The sequence below is a fragment of the Podospora anserina genome, chromosome 4, assembly GCF_000226545.1.
Source record: "Podospora anserina S mat+ genomic DNA chromosome 4, supercontig 4".
NCBI lineage: Eukaryota > Fungi > Ascomycota > Sordariomycetes > Sordariales > Podosporaceae > Podospora > Podospora anserina.
In genome coordinates, this window is record NW_001914850.1 from 217895 (window position 1) to 240106 (window position 22212).

At 53.4% G+C, this 22212-nt stretch overlaps 8 protein-coding genes across 8 annotated transcripts; 4 read left to right on the plus strand and 4 right to left on the minus strand.

Annotated features, from left to right (window-relative positions):
- Positions 1 to 3123: 3123 nt before the first annotated feature.
- PODANS_4_3600 (uncharacterized protein) lies at positions 3124 to 5359 on the plus strand (the record flags this gene model as incomplete). The annotated part of the gene is made up of 4 exons (XM_001905765.1): positions 3124 to 3528; positions 3584 to 3967; positions 4116 to 5026; positions 5113 to 5359. The coding sequence occupies 4 exons, from the start codon at positions 3124 to 3126 to the stop codon at positions 5357 to 5359; spliced, it is 1947 nt and encodes a 648-aa protein (XP_001905800.1).
- A 690-nt stretch (positions 5360 to 6049) lies between these two features.
- Positions 6050 to 6981, minus strand: PODANS_4_3595 (uncharacterized protein; the record flags this gene model as incomplete). Its single annotated transcript, XM_001905766.1, has 2 exons — positions 6050 to 6746; positions 6815 to 6981. The coding sequence occupies 2 exons, from the start codon at positions 6979 to 6981 to the stop codon at positions 6050 to 6052; spliced, it is 864 nt and encodes a 287-aa protein (XP_001905801.1).
- A 537-nt stretch (positions 6982 to 7518) lies between these two features.
- On the plus strand, positions 7519 to 8639 carry PODANS_4_3590 (uncharacterized protein; the record flags this gene model as incomplete). Its single annotated transcript, XM_001905767.1, has 5 exons — positions 7519 to 7619; positions 7723 to 7756; positions 7882 to 7926; positions 8014 to 8111; positions 8180 to 8639. Coding segments are annotated over 5 exons (738 nt in total), but the record flags the coding sequence as incomplete, so codon positions are not given.
- A 558-nt stretch (positions 8640 to 9197) lies between these two features.
- Positions 9198 to 10124, minus strand: PODANS_4_3580 (uncharacterized protein; the record flags this gene model as incomplete). Its single annotated transcript, XM_001905768.1, has 1 exon — positions 9198 to 10124. The coding sequence occupies one exon, from the start codon at positions 10122 to 10124 to the stop codon at positions 9198 to 9200; it is 927 nt and encodes a 308-aa protein (XP_001905803.1).
- A 1930-nt stretch (positions 10125 to 12054) lies between these two features.
- On the minus strand, positions 12055 to 13387 carry PODANS_4_3570 (uncharacterized protein; the record flags this gene model as incomplete). The annotated part of the gene is made up of 2 exons (XM_001905769.1): positions 12055 to 12381; positions 12434 to 13387. The coding sequence occupies 2 exons, from the start codon at positions 13385 to 13387 to the stop codon at positions 12055 to 12057; spliced, it is 1281 nt and encodes a 426-aa protein (XP_001905804.1).
- Positions 13388 to 14090: 703 nt separating this feature from the next.
- PODANS_4_3560 (uncharacterized protein) lies at positions 14091 to 15116 on the plus strand (the record flags this gene model as incomplete). Its single annotated transcript, XM_001905770.1, has 2 exons — positions 14091 to 14403; positions 14485 to 15116. 2 exons carry the CDS (start codon positions 14091 to 14093, stop codon positions 15114 to 15116), a joined length of 945 nt encoding a protein of 314 aa, XP_001905805.1.
- A 1040-nt stretch (positions 15117 to 16156) lies between these two features.
- On the minus strand, positions 16157 to 17238 carry PODANS_4_3550 (uncharacterized protein; the record flags this gene model as incomplete). Its single annotated transcript, XM_001905771.1, has 2 exons — positions 16157 to 17065; positions 17131 to 17238. 2 exons carry the CDS (start codon positions 17236 to 17238, stop codon positions 16157 to 16159), a joined length of 1017 nt encoding a protein of 338 aa, XP_001905806.1.
- Positions 17239 to 20317: 3079 nt separating this feature from the next.
- On the plus strand, positions 20318 to 21561 carry PODANS_4_3540 (uncharacterized protein; the record flags this gene model as incomplete). Its single annotated transcript, XM_001905772.1, has 3 exons — positions 20318 to 20363; positions 20416 to 21195; positions 21251 to 21561. 3 exons carry the CDS (start codon positions 20318 to 20320, stop codon positions 21559 to 21561), a joined length of 1137 nt encoding a protein of 378 aa, XP_001905807.1.
- Positions 21562 to 22212: the final 651 nt, after the last annotated feature.

Genomic DNA, 22212 nt, shown 5'->3' on the forward strand with positions numbered 1-22212 from the left:
GCTTTGTAGCGTGTGTTTAATGATTTCCTTCCCCAATCCCTGACTGCTATACGTATACAGTCTGTCTGTTGGCTATATGGGAATGAGTTGGACCTGCTCTTCCTGTTGAGGGGGAAACGTAAACATTGGCCAAGGCCTGAGCGAAAAATGTTTATTCAACCTACAGAGTATGACAATGGCACATTACCCGGTTCGTGCGACTGGCCAGAGCATCTGGATTAGAGTTGTAAATTCGTCTCCATGCTCCCATATATCTTGTGTTAAATAGGTGCACTCAGACCAATACAATCGAGAAAAGTTCATCAATTAGTCCATTCTACTCATAATACACAAACATAATCTTCCTTGAAAAAGAACTTCCCAACGTCCTGTTTCCGTCACCGCTGGCTTCCTTAACCAAAATCAACACAAATCAGAACAAAAATAGCGGGTATCAAATAAGTCCTCAAACCATTCCCTCCAAGCCAACAATCAACTCCATTCCCTTCCCCTTTCAACGCATGTAGCATCGCTCGAGTATCCAATCAACGAGAAATAAATCCCTTCTCCACCAGGACACTAGTATGTTTTATGCCGCTAGTGTAGCCCTAGTGACTAGCGGTTGGTGATGTCATCTTCCTCTGATTTTCAAGAGGGGATGAAGTGGGCAAAGATATCGAGGGGAGAGGTATGATGTGAAAAGGTTTCGGTGAGGTGTTGGTGAGATCGAGGTCACGGGGCTGTCCCGTGATGTGACTCCTGGCTGGCGAGGGGCGAGTGGTGTAGGGTGTAGTAAGAAAGAGGCGCATTGAGAGCGCTGTCCTCATGTCAAGGCTTCCACCGGGGAAGATGACTGTATCGAGGTGACTGGCGCTTAGACGCACTCGCCGCATTGGGGGTGCTGGCAGTGGACACAGGAGTTGCTGATGACGAGCATAGCTCCGCACTGGCAGCAGCGAGGTTGGTAGGCAGACATTATGGAGGTGTTTGCAAGGGTACTAGCTCGAGGCTGCGATGCTGAACAGAGATTATGTTTGTCTTGATGTTTGAGCAGATGGCAGGACTGGAGCAGTGATGGTAGGGAAGAGAAAGAAAAGAAGTGCAGCCTAGCTACACGGTTGGGGGCTACCGAGCTATATACTGAAACTCAAAGGTCAGGACTGCCTTGGGGTGGCAAGTTTCCCCGGAAGGTGTGGGCGTTTGGGTGATGGCTTGGAGGTCGAGGTCGCATGACCACAACGAATAGGAAGCCAGGCTGAGGCCGGTTTCCGGAGAAGCGGGAGATGACTTGGGGTGTCTTTGTTCCCCAGGCGCCCTGTTGACCGAGAATTGTCTTGGAAAACACCCTTGGATCAGCAGCTTTTCTCTGGGGAAATCGTGAGATGGACCTCAAAGAAGGTTCAAAATGGCCTGGTGCGAACTGCAATGCCTCCCACAGTCCATGCAGTGCATCCCCTGGCTGCAGTAGCTTGGGTGTGATCGAAGCTTCCCCGCAGCTAATCAAGCTCTCGGGATTGGCTGCGTCACCAGACTGTCACCAATCAGCGAAAGCCATGAGCTTTCGAGATTTGGTAACGTTTTGTTTCGTGGGGGCTGCCGGAATCCCCCGGAGCGACACCATCACCACCCTCACCATTCCCAGCCCTGTGGTTCGCCGCCGTCGTGGCCGGCAACTTTCTATTGAGTGGGGGATCGTCCGAATAGGGAAGAAACGACCCCGAAGACCCTGTGGGACACACGGTCAAAGAAACGCACTGACGGGACTGACGTGGGTGGTGTATCCGATGTTGAGTTGCCGCTGAAAAGATGCCGCCTCGACAATTCCTTTGTCTGTAGGACATGAAGCTCTCATTCTGGGCCGAGAACTGTCGACACGATTATGAGAGAAGCGGGAATGCTGGGAAACTGAGATGAAGCACTGCAGCTCCGATGGGGAGAGATACACGTGGCTCAAACACATGTTCGGCGGCTCCCAAGCGTCGGTGACCGAATCAGCACGAAGGAAGAGGGCAGACTTGTTGCATCTCTTAGAAACCGAGATGCTGGAAATGGCAATGAAGTGAAGTAAGGTGGAATGTGGAGATTGGCTGCCACCCAGCCGGGCTCGAAATTCCAGCCACACGCAGTTGTGTGGCAGGTGGCGGTATGCTCAGACAGTCTCACTCCACTAACCCACCACAAGGCACACACGGCCAACCGTGCCAACCCACACAACAGAGGCAACTCGCAGGATTCGACCCAGGAAGTGGAATTAAAAAGTGCTCCAATCACCCGCCGAGGCATTCTCGTTGGCGTCTCATCCCTCCAGATCTTTTGACTTGGGGTGCCTGTCTTTTCCAATTGCTTGAACAATGCTCAGATGCTAAGAATTAATGCCGATTAGGTTTGCAGGAATTCCCGAGGGGGCAATTCGAGGTCCGAGAAGTCGAGGCCGCATTTACAAATTTGGCTGGTGTTGTCGACGGCTCCCTCGACGTGGCAACGCCGCAATGCCCGCCAACACTTCACCAGCCTCTGCAAAGGAGCGGCCAGGCCCGGCCACGATGAGGACAGCACTACGAGTCAGCCGCCGCATCTCACCGCATCTCCGTTTCCCGAGTATGATGGAACAATAGCGTTCGGAGCTGGTTCCAACCGGCACTTTGAAGGCAGCATTTCAGCCACACGGCGGAGGAATTCGAGGTAGGCTGTGCTGCCGTATATCCGCCAGCAACAGAATTCCTTCTATGAATGGCTTTTGGCAGTGGGCAATCTCGAAAGCCGTCATCCACTTCGCGGTGGGTCATGCGAGGACTTCCTGACACATGAAAGCGGCACAAGGCATTCCTGATGGCCTCCCGGGATAGGGGCCTCTTGTTTATAGTGATCCTCTAGGTATTCAAAGAAGCTTTATAACCATCTCACTTTTGACGTTGCACGTTCAGTCCTCATCTCACCATTCAGACGCCGTCAGCAACTCGACATTGGTAGCCTGCAGCATCTACTCAGCCAGTGATACATACCTCTTTTGATCCTACTGATCCTCCACCTCGCACTCCTATTTAGGCCGCCTTTGCGTTCGGTTCAACACTTTGGGAACCGGGAATATACCTCCTGACCTCACCTACACACAGAAAAGCTTTTTTTTCCAGCTCAACAATCATCATGGTCCGAATCAATCTTTGTAACTGGGGAAGGACGCCTAGTGCCTCGAATTCGACACTACCCCTGAGAACCCGAGAGAAGGAGGAGCTCCCAAGATCACAATCGATGCTTCAGATCCACCCTCTTGAGACCGAAGATGGTGTATTAATCAAGATTGACCCACCCAAAGAACCCGAGCTTGAAGACTTACGAGAACGAAACCATGTGCCTCTTGATTTGGTCCTCTCGATCGATGTGTCAGGCAGCATGGGTGCAGATGCACCTGTTCCAGCAAAGAACGGCACAGAAGGAGAGCATTATGGCTTGTCGGTGCTGGATCTTGTGAGGCACGCAGCCAAGACTATCTTGGAGACATTGGACGATCATGACAGGTTGGGGATTGTGACGTTCAGCACCAGCAGCAAGGCAAGTTTACGTCTGTGTGCGCCTTAAAGACCTCAAGACTAACAACTGAAAACAGGTGGTTCGAGAACTCACATACATGACACCAGCCAACAAGGCCAAGATCCTCAAGCAGCTTGATGCGTTACAGCCGTTATCCATGACCAATCTTTGGCATGGTATCCGTGATGGCCTCAGTTTGTTCAATAACAATCTCAAGGCAGTCAATGACCGTCGCAACCCTGGCAGTGGCCGAGTACCGGCCTTGTTAGTTCTCACAGATGGCATGCCGAATCACCAGTGCCCAAATCAGGGATATGTCGCCAAACTCAGGCAGTGGAGTACCCTTCCTGCCTCCATTCACACTTTTGGATTTGGGTATAGCTTGCGATCTGGTCTGCTCAAGTCGATTGCCGAGGTCGGCGGTGGCAACTACTCCTTCATTCCAGATGCCGGCATGATTGTAAGTTTTATTATCATTTGGTTTGAATTCAGAGCACTAACGAATCCAGGGAACTGTCTTTGTACATGCTGTCGCTAATCTCCAGTCAACTTTCGCAACCAATGCCGAACTCCAGCTCACCTACCCAGCGCCGCTGGAGCTCAGACAGACAACAGGCGATGCCGTGGAGAAACAACAACCATTTTCACCATCTGGGGACGACTCTCCCAATAAAACTCTCTACATCTCCCTCGGCAACCTCCAATACGGCCAATCCCGAGAAATCTACCTCAGCTACAACTGCACCTCAGAGTACATCAAGTCCGTCAAGAACAGAAAAAGCTCTACCCCGCTCCCAACCATCACAGCAGTCCTCAAATTTCACGAAGACACCCACTCCTTCAACCCCAACCAACCCACCCGTCTCACCACCAAACGCAACATCACCGACCACTCCGTCTCCCTCCCCCCTGCCGAAATAGCCTACCACATCTCCCGCTCCTCCCTCATCTCCTTCATCTCCAAGTTCTTCCCCCTCGACTTCGAAAACGAGCACCAACCCCTCTCCGACCTCCCCGACGGGATGCCGTCCCAACTCACCGCCCTCGTCAACTCCCTCCCCGCCGTGAAATACACCACCACCCACCCAGGCTGCAAATCCCTCCTCATCGACCTCTGCGGCCTCAACATCGACCCCTTAACCACCCCCCCCTCATCCTGGACCGGTCAGATCGCCCTCGCCCTGACAAACACGCAATATTACTTCCGCTGGGGAAAACACTACCTCCCCTCCCTAGCCGGCGCCCACGCCCGCCAAATCTGTCAACACCTTCAAAGACGCCGGCCCAAAACAATACGGAGCCCACTCCCCTTTATTCATCACCTGCAGAGACAAACTAGACGACGCGTTCGACCACCTCTCCCCCCCCAAAGCCGAGCAATGCCCTGCCACCAGTCTACGCCCGGTACACCCCCGCCTCCGATTCCCCGCCGGCGTACGACACCCAGGATTATAGAGACGAAGGCTGGAAGTGGGGCAGCGGTGGTGGCAACAGTGGTGATGTATACAACACCGCCAACGTCACAATCAACATGTCAGATTACAATGACGAAGAAGGGGCTTGTTTTGCCGGTTTCACCCTCGTCACGTTGGCAAACGGCAACAGCGTCAAGATTGGTTCTTTGCGAAGGGGGGCAAGGGTGTTGACTCCGAGGGGGGGGAGAAAGGTTGCTGCGGTGATGAAAACCCCCGTGAGAAGAATGGGGATGACAGTTGTTCAGGGGGGACGGCAAAGGTTTTTGGTTACGGGGTGGCATCCTGTTAGGGTTGGGGAAAAGTGGGTGTACCCGCAGGAGATGAAGGCGGGGGGGAGGGTGAGGTATACGAGGGTTGATTTACTCTGTTTTGCTTGAAAGGGACGACGACGTGGAGGCGCATGCGATGATGTTGGGTGGGGGAGGCGGTTGGGGGGTTACGTTGGGGCATGGGATGACTGGTTCTTCGACCGCGGGGGATGATGTGAGGGCTCATGGGTTCTTTGGGGATTATGACATGGTTGGGAGGGCGCTGTCGGGGCTGCAGAGACTGGGTAATGGGTTGGTCCTTGGAGGTGGGGTGGTGAGAGATCCGGTGGATGGGTTGGTGAATGGGTTCAAGAGGGCTGTGGTCACTCGGACGCCAGGGCCTGTTGCCAGAGGGAGTTGTGGGAAGCAGAGGAAGATGATGTTGTACGCTTAGCATTTTGTATCAACAGCACATGCCTAAGTAACACTTATCTTGTATTTAAATAAATATATGTCGTCATTATCAACACATGGTCAGAATGTTGACAGGTGGTCAATGCTATGGAGCGTAACATGTGTGTTCAATTTGCTAGTTATCGCAAAACAGAGTTTTGATACAGCTCATGGTCAACAGATCTGTATAGGTATGACGCTACCGCATATCCCATCCCAATCTGCATCCTTCAAGGTAGGTATCCTTCAGTCAGAGATAAGATAGGTTCCCCACTTGAATCTGCTCCTCCCATTACTAGATCACCATATCCCTTCCTTGATATTGTAACAATCCATAAACATGGTCAAGCGCTGGAGTATCTTTAGCTACTCTCGCTTCCCATATTTCTCTGTGAGGTGATCGAGCAGCTCCTCGCCCGTCCTGAACTCCCAAGCATCGCTGCTCTGATCGCTGTTCACAATCGCCTCGACAGCATCAGCAATATCCCAAAAAGCATCGCCGTCAAGGAAAAACAAGATGTAGCAGATCTTGACCTTCTCCGTTTTGAAGGTGTCTGGCTTGTCGCTCCAGGCGCGGGTGATGTCGCGTTTCCAGAGCATAAAGTTGAAATACCGAACATACTTGTTAGGCTCGGAGCCATCAAATCGGGTGGGCTCTTTGGCGGTTTCTTTCTTTTCGGTACCGGCCATCTCTTGATCGGACTTTGTGTCACTGGCTTCGAGGTCGGCAACCTTTCTCTTCAAGTTGCTGATCTCATGATTCAGACTGGCATTCTTGTTCTTCAAATCCCGAATTTGCTTGTTGGAGTATCCAGCCAGCTCATTCCAGATTCCAAGCAGGCTACCCAGGCCGCCAGGACGAGCAATGTGAGGGTGGTGGATGTTGACTCCCAGATGCTGGAGGACGTCGAGCCTGGAGAGGACCTCGGGTTGGATCTCGAGGGTGGCATAGATGTTCTTGTAGAATGGCAGCGCTTTTCGGAGTTCATTACGGACGTCGGCGATGTCCTGAGTGGACCAAGACACTGCATTTAATTGGGAGGAGAAGGATTTTGGGGTACCTCTGGGAACAGAGACGGCGCGATTGAACGGGGCTGGGCTGGTGATGGTAGAAGGGGACCCAAAAGACACTTGAACATGAGGGGCCAGCGAATTTGGGGAAGGGGTGGGGGAGGGGTCGCGCTGGTGGAAGACATCACGGGATTGGCTTGGGAATCGACGGCGCCTTGAGGACAGTTCTCAGTCCTGTTGCTGGGAGGCGTTTGGAATCCGTTCAGGGGCTTCTGGTCAGAGGCCATCGTGACAGTCAAATTCAACACACGCAAGATGTTGAGCGAGAGAATCGTAGCAGAGAGAAGATGGAAGCCGGGAAATGAGTGGATTCAACCATGATCAAGCGCGTCACTCTTAAACGGAAGGAACGATGCTCAGACAATAAAGTTCGTGAGGCAGCTAGCTACCAGCCATACTCCGTATGGCCTTCACACTCTGACAAAGGCATGGATGGTACCTCATTTTGTCTAGATAGTCATTCATCACAATTCCATTCTTATCCAAAGTAATCTGGCGCAGAGAATACTGACGGGATCTCTCCAGAATCAGAGCTGTGGATGCTTTTGCAAATAACAGCATGGTGTTGTTGCAGCTCCTTCCTCGGTGTTGATGATGTTGCAGAGTGACAGGGTGCAGGGTGAACAGCTGCTTGCCAACTGGTCTCCACCCCGGCTGCCGCACAGGCCATCTGCGCCGACTGCCCCACTTCCTCTGGTGCGGGCCAATCTGAATTTCACACCGCTTTCATAGGGTTTTCAAGCCCTGCCAAAAATTTGGTGAGCGCCCTTCGAGCAGAGCCACCTCCCAAATTGCATCTTGCACGACCGGTGATACTTTCGACAACAGAGGGACCAGAGGGGCTTGATCCACAACATTCACAATGGTGAGTACCCTCGTTGTTGCAAACGACGGCATCATCGATTGCTGCCGTCGATGGCCCAATTGCTGTTTGTCGATTTACTGACCGAGTCTCTTCGAAATCCAGGCGATCAAGCACAACCAGCAGATTCCCAACAACCGTAAGCAATATCCATCTACACATCCCAGTCCAGCGACCGACAGAGACTCCGACGAGACGATGACGATGCCAAACCCGGGCTACGAAGATTTTGGAGGAACACAGCGACTGACATCGAATTTCAGATTTCCGCAAGGATTGGCAGAGGCGCGTGCGGTGCCACTTCGACCAGGTTCGTAATTATTGATCGAGCTGGGATAGCGGCCGATAATCTCGAAAACACATGGGAACCTCAATTCTGACGTGATGGAAAATATAGCCCGGCAAGAAGGTCACCCGCCGTCTGGCGCGCCGTGCGAAGGCTGCTGCCGTTGCCCCTCGCCCCGTCGACAAGCTCCGCCCCATCGTCAGATGCCCGTGAGTTTACTCCAGCAGCAACGGAGGAATGTGTAGTGGAGGATGTGGCCTAACGAGATTCTGTGCAGCACCATCAAGTATAACCGCCGGACACGCCTCGGCCGTGGTTTCTCCCTCGCTGAGCTCAAGGCCGCCGGTATCCCCAAGCTTTATGCTCCCACCATCGGCATTGCCGTCGACCCCCGCCGTGCCAACCTCTCCGAGGAGTCCCTTGCCGCCAATGTCGAGCGCCTCAAGGCCTACAAGGCCCGCTTGATCGTCTTCCCCCGCAAGTCCAACAAGGTCAAAAAGGCCGACACCCCCAAGGACCAGCAGTCCGGCGAGACCGTCAAGACCATTGCCTCCGCTTTCGGTCTTGGTGCCCCTCTTGCTCCTGGCTTCACCGAGATCTCCAAGAGCGACCTCCCCAAGAACGTCGAGGGCGGTGCCTACAAGGCCCTCCGCAAGGCCAGATCCGATGCCCGCCACCAGGGCATCCGCGAGAAGCGCGCCAAGGACAAGGCCGACGAGGAGAAGGCCAAGAAATAGGCGTCTGGTTCTTCTTTTTGTGTTGGGGTGCAACGGTTAGGAATGATTCCCTGAGGTGTTCATTGGGCTGGTTCTGCTGGTCTGCATTTCTGCTTTTCCCGGTATCCCGGACGGGAACAATAAAACGTTCTCTCTCCATGGCTGTGTAGTTCGGGGGCAGACCCTCGGGTTCGGGCAGATAACACGCATCATAGGGATTTAGAGCATTCACAAAATGAATGGACAAAGGGAAAAAAAAGCATGATTGATGGCCACACATGATTTTCGGGTGATCAGCGGTAATTGACTGGGTTTTTCTACAAATAATGGTTCAGTTATGAATGCTGTTTACATGTTTCGCTGTTACAACGCTGTACAGGTTGTCCCTCTGGAGTTTACTGCCACTGATATACCTCCATCAACTCTGAACAGTCACACATCCAGGCTTTATACGAGATAATAGAAGCGTCCCCCCTCAGGCAAGCCAGACGGGGAGTTCGACCCCCAAGTGTTCACCTCCAACATGGTTCCAGGCGTGGGAGGTCTCGAGGACATGCGCACATATCCCCCAGGTACCTCCTACACCTGGCTCGTCCCCTCCCTATCCTTCACCACCAACTCCCCTCCTCTCTCCAGCACGGCCTCGACCAGCCTCCTCCTAGCAGGTGACATCTGATCTTTGAACATCCCTAGCAACATAGCCATCAGCACCAGGGCATTCTCCCTGTCAACCTTGACCATCCTCTCCGGCTGCTTCTGCGCCTGGGCGTCAGCCTGCTGAGGTTCCAGTCCCAACCCCTGGACCAACTCCGTAACTTCCTTTGTCTCTTTCTCCTCATCATTCTTACCCTGCTTCTCCTCTTCAATCTCTTCCACTCTGTTGTCACCAGTCCCAAGAAACTTGCCCACCATCTCATCATCCCCCGTCGCAGCCTTCACAATCGCCTTCAAAACCCCCTCTTCCGCTGCCGTGTCTTCCACCACCTTGAGCACCATGTTGGACCCCTCAGGGTGTTGACTCGCCATGAGCGCCAAAACAGTAATTGCATCCGACCTGACAGACGGCCACTTTGCCTGCGTGAGCATCGTCGTAAACGACCCAGCAATAATGTCCGAGTGTGTCTTGTAGAACTCCTCCAGCTCCCCCGAGGACCCCAACACCCCAGGATCCTGAGACAAGACTCTACAAACCGCCGAAACCACCACCCTGGCAGCCTCAAGCTTGGTAGGATCCTCGTTTGGAGAGCCAGTAGCCGAGCGGTACAACAGGTCAAGGTTCGTCCTGTATGTTGCCGTCTCCCCCTGAGAAGATGACTCCGCTGAAGCCAGGCCGTTCTCATCCTTTTCGTCAGAGGCAATCGACACCGGCTTGCAAACCAACCTCACATTCTCCCTACACCCCACAAGCAACAACCTCCCCAAGCTCACAGCAGCAAACATCATACTCGGCTGACTATTCCCAAACCCCTCCCACAACCCAGCCAAAGTCCCACTCTTCAACAACATCTCCCCCAACACCGGTTTATTCGCCGCCGGGATAGCCAAGTTTTTTGTAAACCCCAACGCAGCATGCGTCAGCTGCAAGCTCGGCCGCTCTCCCTGCCTCACCTTCCCGGGGACTGACCTCCCCAAAATTTTCACCACCCCTTCACCAACTCTCGGCAACAACTTCTTAGTCGACTCATCACTCCTCCCCAAATTCCCCAACGCCAAACAAGCCGCGTTCTGCAACTGAGGGAACTTCTCCAATTCCAACCACCCCACCAACGTCCCCACCTCCTCACTATCAATCCCATACACATCCCCAAACCCTTCCACGTCGGTAATATCCGCAAAGAGCGTCACAAATCCATGCTGAACTTGCTTCAGCTGCTCCTTCGTCTCCTCTTCTACATCCTCCCCCGCGGTCTCAAACCTGATATACGACTGCAAAAACGCTTCTTGCAATAGACTAAAGTGCTTGTTTTGGATAAAAAACACCTGGAGGCCTCTATTGACGAGGTAGGAGAGGGCAGAGGTGCAGATCGACAAGAAGATTTCCCGATCGAGGGGGGACGAGAGGCGGTTCTCTTTGTTGATGGCCAGGGTGAGGAGGGCGGCGGGGGTACGGGGGTAGCAGATTTTGAACTCGGATGCTACAAAGGGGGGGTGGCGGTTAGCTGGTTGTTATGGGCATGCGAGGAAGGGGGAAAATACCATGGTTTGTGAGGAGTTCAAGGACGGTCATGATTTGGGTGAGGTGGGCCTCGCATGCTCGGAGGCGTTCGCCGGAGATGAGGTCGATGAGGACTTTGCTTAGCGCTGCGTTGGAGACTTGGAGTTGGGCTGAGCCTAGGAGGAGTGTTAGCTCATTGATAGGGATAGAGAGGAAGGGGAAGGGGAAGGGGAAGGGGCTTACTGTAATCTACGCAGACGTTGAGCATGGTGATGACGGCAAAAGGGAGAAGGTGGTCCTCAGAGAGAAACATCTTGAGCATGTTTGTCAGCTTGCCAGAGGCGACCACGACCTTTCTGTTCTCATCTAGACCGTTTGTCAGTACCAGGTTCACTTTGCACATGATGTGAAGTAGCCACTCACCATTGTCAACACAGGCATTGCCAATAACCCTCAAAGCCTGTTTGTTGAGTGGATGAGACCCTTGAAAGACACCGTCATAGTAGACGGGAACAGTGTCCAGAAGGAATGACAGAAGCCCCGACTTCCCAATGACTTCTCTCCATGATGCTACTCACAAAGTCAGCAACGTCCCAGAAATATGAGCTTTGCAAAAAAACTTACGGTCTCTAGCAGCAACAGCAAATTGACCAGAAATGCAAGCGAGCGCATCTCGATCGGCGCGTGGCAAAAGTGTAACCAGCTTTCTCAGCACTGCTTCCCAGAATTTCGGCTTCTCCCCGGGGTCGCCCTTGAGAATGAGGGCAACCTGCTCTTCCAAAGGGAGAGGCATCTTGGTGATGATTCTGCGGCGGATGTGATAAACACTTATTAACGAATGTAGTGGGATGTAACTGATACCCAAGACTGATTGGTAAGATGTCGATACGGCTTCACTGGTGGTGATGCTGGGCTATTGTTATTAGAAAGAGAAGAAGTGAACAGGCAGAGGTTCAGCCCTCGTTTGCTTTCACTCAATTTGGTAGGGTCCAACTTCATCAGAATGGCAGTTGAAGGTCAGTTGTGACTTCCCAACATTCAACAAGTGCAGTCACGGTGAGCAATGTGGTCCGTGCACATGACATTTGGGGCGTTGGCCACTTCCCCCTTTGTTTGGTGGATCTTGGATTATGCACCATCACGACGGCAAAAAGACTGACAAAACAGACACAATTCTCATGTTGTTACATCGACACCTGAGTTTTGTCTACATTATACATGCTACACAGGGATATCCTCAGCGGTAATATACACACAGCAACCCAGCAGGTTCCGGCAGCTTTATTTCGTACCCGTAACCCACTTCTTCTCGATCGCATTGTCGATATTGGCAGTGCCAATAACAGGGAGGCCACGTCTCTCGAGCTCCTCCCGGATAACCTTCCAGCGACCCATCATCTTCTCCTTGTCGATGGGTGTGACTCTGCGGGGGAACACCTTTACGTTGGGTAGAGACTGGAAGAGCTGCTTGTTCTCAATCTCCTCGGCGAGCTTCTTAGCCTTGGGTGGCTTCACGATCTCCTTGAGAAGAACACCACCGGAATTGATAGCGACCAACTTGCCATCTGGAATCCTGTGTCCAGTAAGCTTGTAGATACGCTTGGCAATCTATCATATGGTTAGCACTGGTTTGTTGTGCAAAAGAGAGGGCCAGACTCACAAAATATTTGTAGATGAGGTCCTTGATCATGGGCCGCTTCCATTCATGGCCAATTTCCTTCAATAGCGCCCGGGCCTCTTCAGTGCTGATAACATGGTCCGCCGAGTCCTTTGTTGCGTCAACTTCCTCCTTGACCTCGGTCTCGGTCTCTTGCTCGGAAGCGACACCTGTGTCGGCTTCCTCCTTGGTCTCCTCCGTTATCTCAGCTACTTGCTCAGAAGCGACAGCTGTCTTAACTTCCTCCTTGGCCTCCACAACCTCAGCCTCTTGCTCCGGGGTGACAGCTGCCTCGAGCTGTTCCTTGGCCTCCTCCGTTACCTCAGCCTCTTGCTCGGCGGCAGTAGCTGTCTCGACGTCTTCGGCTGGCTTCAATATAAGAGTGCCATGTGAGCCACCGCACAGCTTGGTTTGAACAGTGGTGGCCGTCAATGCCGCGGGGCCCCACCCGGACTCGAGCAGAGCATCCCTAGCGGGAGTCGCGTCCGGCGTGTTCATTTGCCGTCTCGCAACCATGGCCTCAACCAACGCACGGTAAACCGCCACCTCGAGAACGGCTGGGTCGGTAATCTTCTCTGCGGGGCCATAACCAACCCACTGCCTGCCCACACCATAGTTGTCTGGGTTCTCCCACCAACCATCCAGTCCACCCACTTCCTCCAGCTCTAATCCATCTTGTGCCGGCTCGTATGCGGGGTCGGTGATCTTGTCTGGGCGGACGGCAGCCTTCTGTGCTTGTGGGGGTGGTTTGAGACCCTGTGGTGGGGTGTAGGCTTCAACAGCGTCGGAGCGGGGGAGGGACGTGGAAAGAGTTCGCCTTTGAAGGGATTGGGTCTTTGTGGAGGAAGAGGAAGTCGTCGCGACGGCAGCCACAGCGGTGGTGGTACGGATATGGGTCGGAGAGGAGCAGCACAGGCTCGCGGAGACGGCGCCCCGTAACCTCGGGAGATGGCGCATAGTTTGTGTATTCTTTTCGGAGCGAGGAGGCGGGCTATTGGTGTCCCAATTGACCAAAACAGTTGGGAGGCTCAGGTACTGGGAGAGGTTGTCGGTATTTCGCTCTGCCCGGTCCTCTCAAATCTCGAATCCCAAACGCAGAGTGGACGACAGGCACCTCGGGCGATGAGCGCTCAACATCCAGGCCAAAATTTCCATCGGATGCCAAGCACTTTTTACAACATGTGGGGCAATGAACCGGGGAAAAGAGACGGTGCATCAGCCACACTTTCTCCAACTACCCGTGTGGCTTACGTGTGAGATTCAGCAAAATACAGCTAAGACATGGTAGCTCCAGCCACATATCCGACGAGCTGGGTTAGCTCAATTCAAAAAAACTTGCTTGGCGCATCATTGGATGATCAGAGGTTGACGAACGACTTTTGGGATCCCGAAGAACTGCCCGTCGAGAGCTTTCAATTCGTCTGCTCGTCCACCACCACCTCCTCCCACCGGCAACGACCACGATCTTTTGCTCTCGTAGCATATACCTGGACCTACGAGCTCCTCAACTCCAGGGACCAGCCTCACAACTTCTCTACCAGCTACCTAACACCCCGCCTTGATCTCAAGCTTCTTCAACCAAACCCGATTCATCCCGCATCCGGGGATATCTTCCCACCACCACCACCAAAGCTATCACCACCCACTCACCAAAACCACCATGCCAATATCCACCACCCCTCGCAGCGTCTCCGACGCAACCCGCTTCACAGCCACAACCCCCCACGCCGACTCCAAAACCGCCCGCTTCAGCAAACCCCCCAACACCTCCTCCCTGCCCCCATCAGGGGGTTCTCCAGAAGGGAACCCAATCCGGATCGAAACCCCCGACGAAAAAGTCGCCCGCCTCCGCGCCGCCCACCAAAGAGCCAAACTCGCCAATGTCTCCAAGCTAGAGCAGTACCTCGCCGTAGGCCGCTCCCTAGCCGACAAGGGGCACCGTTTGTCAGTCATGGCACTGATAGGCTTCTCCGGTACTTAACCCCCATCCCCCTCCCCTTTTCAGGTGTATGTCACTAACTCTCTCCATCCAGGCCTCGGCATAGTAGCAACAGCCTACACCTTCTACGACATGATGGTCCTCAACCGCAAGCGCAAAGCAGAATGGATCGAGACCCAAAAGCAACTCGAGGCCGACGAGCTCGCCCAGGCCAGACTGGCGTACATGACTGGCAAGGCGGACGAGGACCAAATCGCGCTTGTAGAAGAAGTCATGGAAAGAGAGCGGCAGCAAGGAATGGCGGGGAAGACGTCGTTCTTTGAGAAAATCCCCAGCGGGTTCGCTCCTGCGGAAAGGACACACTCCCCAAGTGTGACGGAGGTTGTGAGCTGGCCTTCTTCTGCTGCGCCGGTACCAGAGCAACAGGGAGAGGGGGGAAAGAAGAAGGGGCTCTGGACTTGGTTGACTGCTAATCTGAAAAAGGAGGAGGAAGGGGAGGAGGTGATGGGTAAGGAGAGGAGATTAGGGTGGGAGTCGTTGAGTGAGGAGGATGATGGGATGGGGGTGAGAGATAGCGATCTTGTCCGGGCGTCGGAGGGGAGGGGGGTGGCCAGGGGGTTGAAGGAGAAGGCGAGGGAGGCGTTTGAGAAGGAGAAGGAGAATGAGAGGAGGGGTGGGGCGTTGGATCGGATTGGGTTGGAGGAGAAACAGGAGGGGGAGAAGAAGAAGAAGGGGTGGTTTTGGTAGAGACCTACTACCACACAACCAGAGGTATATAACGACCGCGTTGGCTGGTGATGAGGGCTGTGCTGTCGACTGGGAGGAAAGGTTCGAAATGCAAAGGAATGGAGATGGTGGGCTGGACGGGTTGTAAGGCAACCATAATCACCACTTTCAAAGAGGGATTGTGACCAGCAGGCCGCTTTGTGAAAGAGGCGCTGCTTGTATCGATAGTGTATTAGGAGAAAAAGGAAACCGTTGCATAACTCCGGCGTTTTTTTTGGTTGTTTTTTTGTATGACATATTCATCATCTTGTACATACATGTACACTCACCATAGTGGAAGTCATTTGATGTTGAATTGAGAGCAGAGAAGTAGATTATGTGTGGTACTTGTTCATGTAGTCATACGCTTCGGTGAAGCCCACACATCTCTCTCCCATGTCTCTCCCATGTCTCACATCCCAAGGCAGCACAGTCAAGGAAGGGTATGATATCAATGTTCCGCTTTGTATTCTTTTTCTCATCAGCAAAGATACTAATGCCTCAACCAATGCAAATAACTGGATATAAGAAATTCCAGCTGTGTGTTGTGTGTGTGTGTGTTGTTGTGTCCGATTCTACTGCCCTCCCAATTTGACATCTCAACTCCCAATTCCCCTGCTCGCTCGCTGTCCCATTCCCAAACTATACACAAAAGAAGTCACTTTGCTCGCTGGCAATGATGTGTGTGCGCGTTGCATGAAATACCAATGCTGCCCTTCCCATTCCTTCAGCCGTCCCAAACAAAACACAAGCGCCGGCCCAAAGGCAACAAAAGACCGTATCCATCCCAAGCCCTATACAGTGACCAAAAACAGAAAAAAAAGCAAACGAGTGAGAACCAAAACCTAATTACGCTTCCTTGGTATCAACCGCAAATCATCTGTCAGGCAACCTCCCCTTTAACAACAAGCAGCACAAATCCTCCTACCACCAAGCCATCCCTTCTCTTGTTCCCCATGACACCCAATCCTCTCCCTCACCCCCTCAACCCTACTCTTCCACCTCCCATCAGCTTCATCCCTCTAAGAAATGATGATATGATTAAAATGCCCCGGCACCTTCATCCTGCACTTATCACAATCCGCCCGGTACCCTATACTGAACGACCTCTTCACTCCCGGCGGCACCGCGGTCCACGAGTTGACCGTATGTCTTGACCTCGCGTGCCCCCGTTTCGGTGATGGCGAGCCCGATTCCACCTCCATTCCTCCATTTGGTGAACCCGGTCGCGGAGATTGCTCCCTCATCGATGCCAGCAACGGGTGCACGTGCGTCAAGTGGCTGAGATGTCCGCTCGGGGACGTGGTGATAGGGTGAGGGGAGCAGCACGAATCAAGCACCATGGCTGGGCTGTCTTCACCGCCGGTTTCGCTGATCGGGGATGGCAGCCGGCGGTTCTGGATGTGATTCCAATCCGCCATTGCCAGAGCGTTGGTGGTCGGATTCGAGTCGTGGGCCACGGCAGCGTCAACCATGCCGTTGCTGTCAAAGGCCATGGAAGTGGGTTCTTCCGGTGTTGTTGCCAGCGCACCGTGGGCCTCGTTCCAGTTTTGGCCTCGAACCTGAGCTGCAAAGCTGCAGTATATTGGTGTCGGGATGCGACCGGTGACACTGGGAAGTGGCTCCGGTTGGAAAGCGTTGAGGTGGTTCGGGTTTGGCTCGGGGGCGGTGTCCATCATGTCCATGTCCATGTCCATGTCTGCCATGGTGATACTAACATTGACCGGGGATTGTAGGGTTGGAACTGTGACGATCTCTGGCTCCTCGGCGAAGGCAAAATGACCTGGCTCCTCAGAATCCGAACTGTTTGGCGTGATGGTTCGTGGTTGGCTCGGGATGATGAATGTTGTTGGCGGCGCATGGAATCTTGGTGGTTCGGCCCATCGCTTAGATGGGGGAGACGTCCTAAGTGGAAGGGCTTGGAGGCGTTTCTGGGTCACCAGATGTTAGCTACGTCCCGGCTATGTCGACTCTGATGGGATGCGACAATACTTACACTCCTGTGTTCAGTGAAGCCAAGCGTACCACCAGGGGATATCTCGGCAAGGTCCTCTTCTCTCCCCCTTTTGCGCTGGAGCGCAGGCCAGCTCTCGTTGGACAACATGGCGCAATTGGTTGACGATGAGGCTCTGGGAAGCGTCCCCTCTATGTCTGTACCTCTCGACCAGTGCCGTTCGCAAGCAACTGGAGTCGTATACTGCGTGTTTATCAATGATTGAGCGGAGTCGGAGAGCCGGCAAATTCGAGATGATGGTCGTCGATGAAATGATTCTGCGCGGTGCGTATAGCGAACGAATGTTTTAAAAAAAATTTGCCGACGATACCCTCCAGTACCATGTATCGTTCTCAATGTCTTGCAAGAAGAACAGAGGAAAGGAGGGGGCGGAGTCTGGAAGGGCTGACGGGAGGGATGGCAGGCAGGCTGGATTGGAGGTCTGGGGCTGGGCCTTGGCCGTCCTCTCAGCTCCTGCTGGGGTTCAAATGGCTGTTAGCAGAGACATGACAGTAGGTGGCGGTTGGCCCTTACTCCAAGTTTCTCACTAGCACGACCCCAAGACCTGGAACGTGCTGTCCCACTCCCCGGAAACAGGCAAGCGATAGCAAGTCCCGACGATGCTATCTTATCGATACGGGCAGGAATATGATATGAGAAGTCGATGTCGATGCAACTTGCTGAATACCTAATTTGGCTCGTTGATGTGATCGTTGATGGGCAGAATGACAAAGAGCGCGGATGATGGTGAGAACAAAACTTTTGTCCGTCCGAATATGCAGTGTGAGACAAACACTCCAAGCTGAAGAACAACGACGACCTCGATGAGGGGCCGGGCAACAGCCGACGTCAGATGCAACAGGGGGTCACAGCTGCCTGGTTCAACAGGAGACACAAGAGAAGCAGGATGAACAGGAAAGGGGAAGATGCTGCAGGGTGAGGGCATCGAGGGATAGGTATCTGGTAGTTAGCCATCCAAAATACCTAAAGCATTGTCGAGATGCCTGGCCAGAAAAGAGAAGCATTTCACCTTGCTTCTTCGTGTTGACCCCACCTCCATTCAGACGCATCTCACGCACGGACATCCCCATAAACATGGGGCGGGCGTCAACCGTCAGTGCTCCCGGCTCGCTGGGAAGCCTTATTCACCAGTCAAGTCCCGTTGAGAAGCTCGTCAGTTTCAGAATTGCTTCAAGAACTGTCCACCGCGTCCATTTCCGGTTTGTTGTCTCTGTCCCATTTTGGATTCTGGATGGCAAACACATGGGATGGAAAATAACAAGCTGACGCATAATTTACGGTCCGGCCATGCGAGGTTGGCTGGGAACCAGTGGCCGTTGGTGGTCGTTGGTCAACGGCCGGTCCTCGAGAGGCCGTCCACGAGTAGGGAGGGGACATCGGTGATCGGGTCTGATGGAATCATGAACTTGATGAGACATTTATCATGGGTGGATAGTGGGTGTATCGGACAATGGTGTTATTGCTGACTCGTGTGGTTCCAGTCCCGGAAGATTCGAAACGTGTAAGAAGCATTGAAGAACATGTCTTCAGTGCCACTTGGTCGGGACTGTGGGAGCATCAAAGGACACGCAGAGTTCAAGACATGACTGTCGCCGGCCGACTCAAAATACTCATGCTCATATCACCATCCGGTCTCGGCCCCGGCCGACAATGGCTTCGGTAGCCGTGGCCTGGAACCCGGCAGTCAGCGATAAAGAACGGCCGGTCTTGCGGTTTGTCGCCCTTAGGTCCGGCCTTTTTGCGGACCAGTGGAGCAGAAGCCCGCCAGTCCGTCGGCATCACAAGCACAACATCACGACCTGCTAGACCTCGGTCGTCTCGGGAGTGGAAAGGCTTCATTATCGCCAAGTGGCCGATGTGGCACTCTGCTAGGCTCATGACATGGAGCATTGATGGGACCCTTGGTTATGCGTCACCTTCGAGCATCTGCTGTGTGATGCAAACCAAGGGTACGGATCCGGAACCCGGAGGACCCAGCTGTTAACTTCGGATCCAACCAAGCAGTCTATCCTCTTTTGGGGAATCGGAGGCTCGTTGCTGTCTCCAAATTTCTCCAAATCTTGCGGTTTGGTCTCGAGTATCTTCCGTGTCGCACTTTCACACAACTGACGACAATCCCATTCTCTTCTGGCCAATCATAAGCAGGGTGTTGCAAAGAAGCACAAATGCTCGAAGAGCATATCCAGATTGATACACGGGGCGGTGGCGGAGGCTCAATATGAGCTGCGAGGTTGATTACACGTCTGCTTGATGGCCAGAATGGAAGGCGGTGAAGCATTGCATCGTCAAAAAAAGTTTACCCCTCCCCCACCTTCGAAGTTGCTACCCGCTACAACGGCGCACTTCCAAACTCGTCGCCCGGACGCCCTGCTGCATTGAGCCTAGGATTTGGCCAAAGACATCTGTTGTTCTGCTGCTTGCCTCCGTCTTCGGACACACATGCGTGGAAGGGATCGTCTTAGTGGCCGGGGGTGGCCAATTCCTCTTCCCGTCAGGTTCACCCCGCCAGCCTGTCGATGCTCTCAGTATTGCATCGTGGGTTGGATTTCATGAGCTGCCTACGCAGAATGCTGAAACTTGCAAATCTCCCAAGGTATATCTCGCTCATTGCTTGGAGCTCGCGATGGCATGTCAATTCAGCCACGGCGTTCAACGTACAGGTAGGGATTGTTACCATTTGGAAATTTTAGTGCCCGACATCCCGCCCCGGACCGATATTGGTCTTGGGACACTGAACTGGGGCACCGTCTGAGTCACTTGAACAAGTCAATATCATCTCATCTCCCACTTGCTCCAGAGATACCAGAATTGTCCCGCTTCAAATATTCCAATTGCGAAGCTTTATCAGTCAAGCCCCTTTTAATTGGTTTATCGAAGTTCAAGCTCCTCGGTTTCTTTTGTTGCTGCACCTGGCCCACTACAATTGTAATTGCTCGGATCTCAGAGGTCAACCCAATTTTTGCCTTAAAGAACCTACCCCAGCCCATCTCACCCTCCAAACTGGCCGCACCTTCCCTGTTACTTGCAGCTACAACATCACCTCTGGAGAGCATCGCTTCGTGTTGTCTCTTCTCGTCCTTCACAACACACCCTCACCCGGATTTTTGGGCTGTCTTGCTTTCATTCGACACGCAACCGTTTTGTGATACCCTATAATACATCGCTCACCATGCCCGGACTCGATATGGCGCCTCTTCAGGCCGATGACATGAGAGGTACGATCCACCTCAGACGCACGCGCTTAACAGTCACTAACTCGTTCAAAAGTGTTGGGTCAAGATCCCCTCATTCCCCCTGCCCTTCTTATTTCTGAGATCCCCATCACCGAGGATGCTCTGCAAACAGTAGTAAAGGGCAGACGTGATGCCGTCGGCGTCATCATGGGCCGCAACGACCGTCTCCTGGTCATTGTCGGCCCATGCTCCATCCACGACCCCGCCACCGCCATTGAGTACGCACACAGACTCAAGGCTCTCTCCGACAAGCTCTCAGAGGACCTCGTCATCGTCATGCGCGCTTACCTCGAGAAGCCACGCACCACCGTTGGCTGGAAGGGTCTGATCAACGACCCTGATATCGATGAGACCTTCAAGATCAATAAGGGTCTCCGCGTATCCAGACAGCTCTTCCGTGACCTCACCTCCACCGGCATGCCCATCGCTACCGAGATGTTGGACACCATCTCTCCTCAGTTCTTGGCCGACCTGATCTCAGTCGGTGCCATCGGTGCCCGTACCACCGAGTCTCAGCTCCACCGTGAGCTCGCCTCTGGCCTGTCCTTCCCCATCGGCTTCAAGAACGGAACCGATGGCAGTCTTGGTGTTGCTATCGATGCCATCGGTGCTGCTGCTGCCAAGCATCACTTCATGGGTGTAACCAAGCAGGGTCTTGCTGCCATCACTCGTACCAGCGGGAACGAGCACGGCTTCGTCATTCTCAGAGGTGGCACCAAGGGCACCAACTACGACAAGGCCAGCGTCCAGGCTGCCAAGGAGACCCTTGTCAAGAAGGGTCAAAAGCTCGCTATCATGATTGACTGCTCTCACGGTATGTCCTTGCTCGGATGAACCATAACATGAACATCTTTACTGATAATATTTAGGTAACTCTAACAAGGACCACCGCAACCAGCCCAAGGTGGCCGCCACCGTCGCCGAGCAGCTCCGCGAGGGCGAGACCGCCATCATTGGTGTCATGATTGAGTCCAACATCAACGAGGGCAACCAGAAGGTACCTGCCGAGGGCCCTGCCGCTCTCAAGAAGGGCGTCTCCATCACCGATGCCTGCATCAACTGGGAGAACACCGTGGCCGTCCTCGAGGACCTCGCCGCCGCCGTTCGCGAGCGCCGCAAGGTCAACGCTGGCAAGGAGGCCGCTGCCGAGGCCAAGACCACCCCGTTGGAGGAGGATTAGGATCTCACCTTTGACCGGATGGGGAATACTTTGTACTTTCGGGAGTTTTTACCTCGACAAGGGGTTTCTGGGTTTAGCATTGGGCAATGAAAACACAAAAAGCGGAAGGAATGGGAATTTCAAAAGCAGGAAGGCAAAAAAAAGTGCGTCGTATCATGGGAAGGGAGACAAAAAGCAAGCTTGGGGAATAAACATGAGCAGGGTTCCATGTCGGTTTTTTTTGGTCAACAACAAAAACGGGGTTGATGGAGGGGTGGTGGTCGAGTGCCGCATAATGAAACCGTTTTTTGCGAGCAAGGTTGTTCCCGTAGGGGGGGAGTAATGTAAGGAAATGAAAAAGATCTTGTCAACATGCTCGGTGCCATGTGTATTACTTTCAACAGACCAAGCCCGACTCATTTGTCCATTAAGGCCATAACACGTCGTATGATATGTATTGCTTTTAACAGAGCCAACCCAAGTTGTATTCCCGTTCAAACGCCAAAAACACCGCGTCGCATCATGGTATCCATCTCCTTTTACACATCTCCATCATCGTGCACCACCGCCCTCCCCCAAAGGACTGTACGTCCCCTGCCCTTCGCCTCCTCCTCCACCAGTACCTCTCCTCGTCAGCCCCCCTCCACCAATATTCCCCCCTCTCTGGGCATC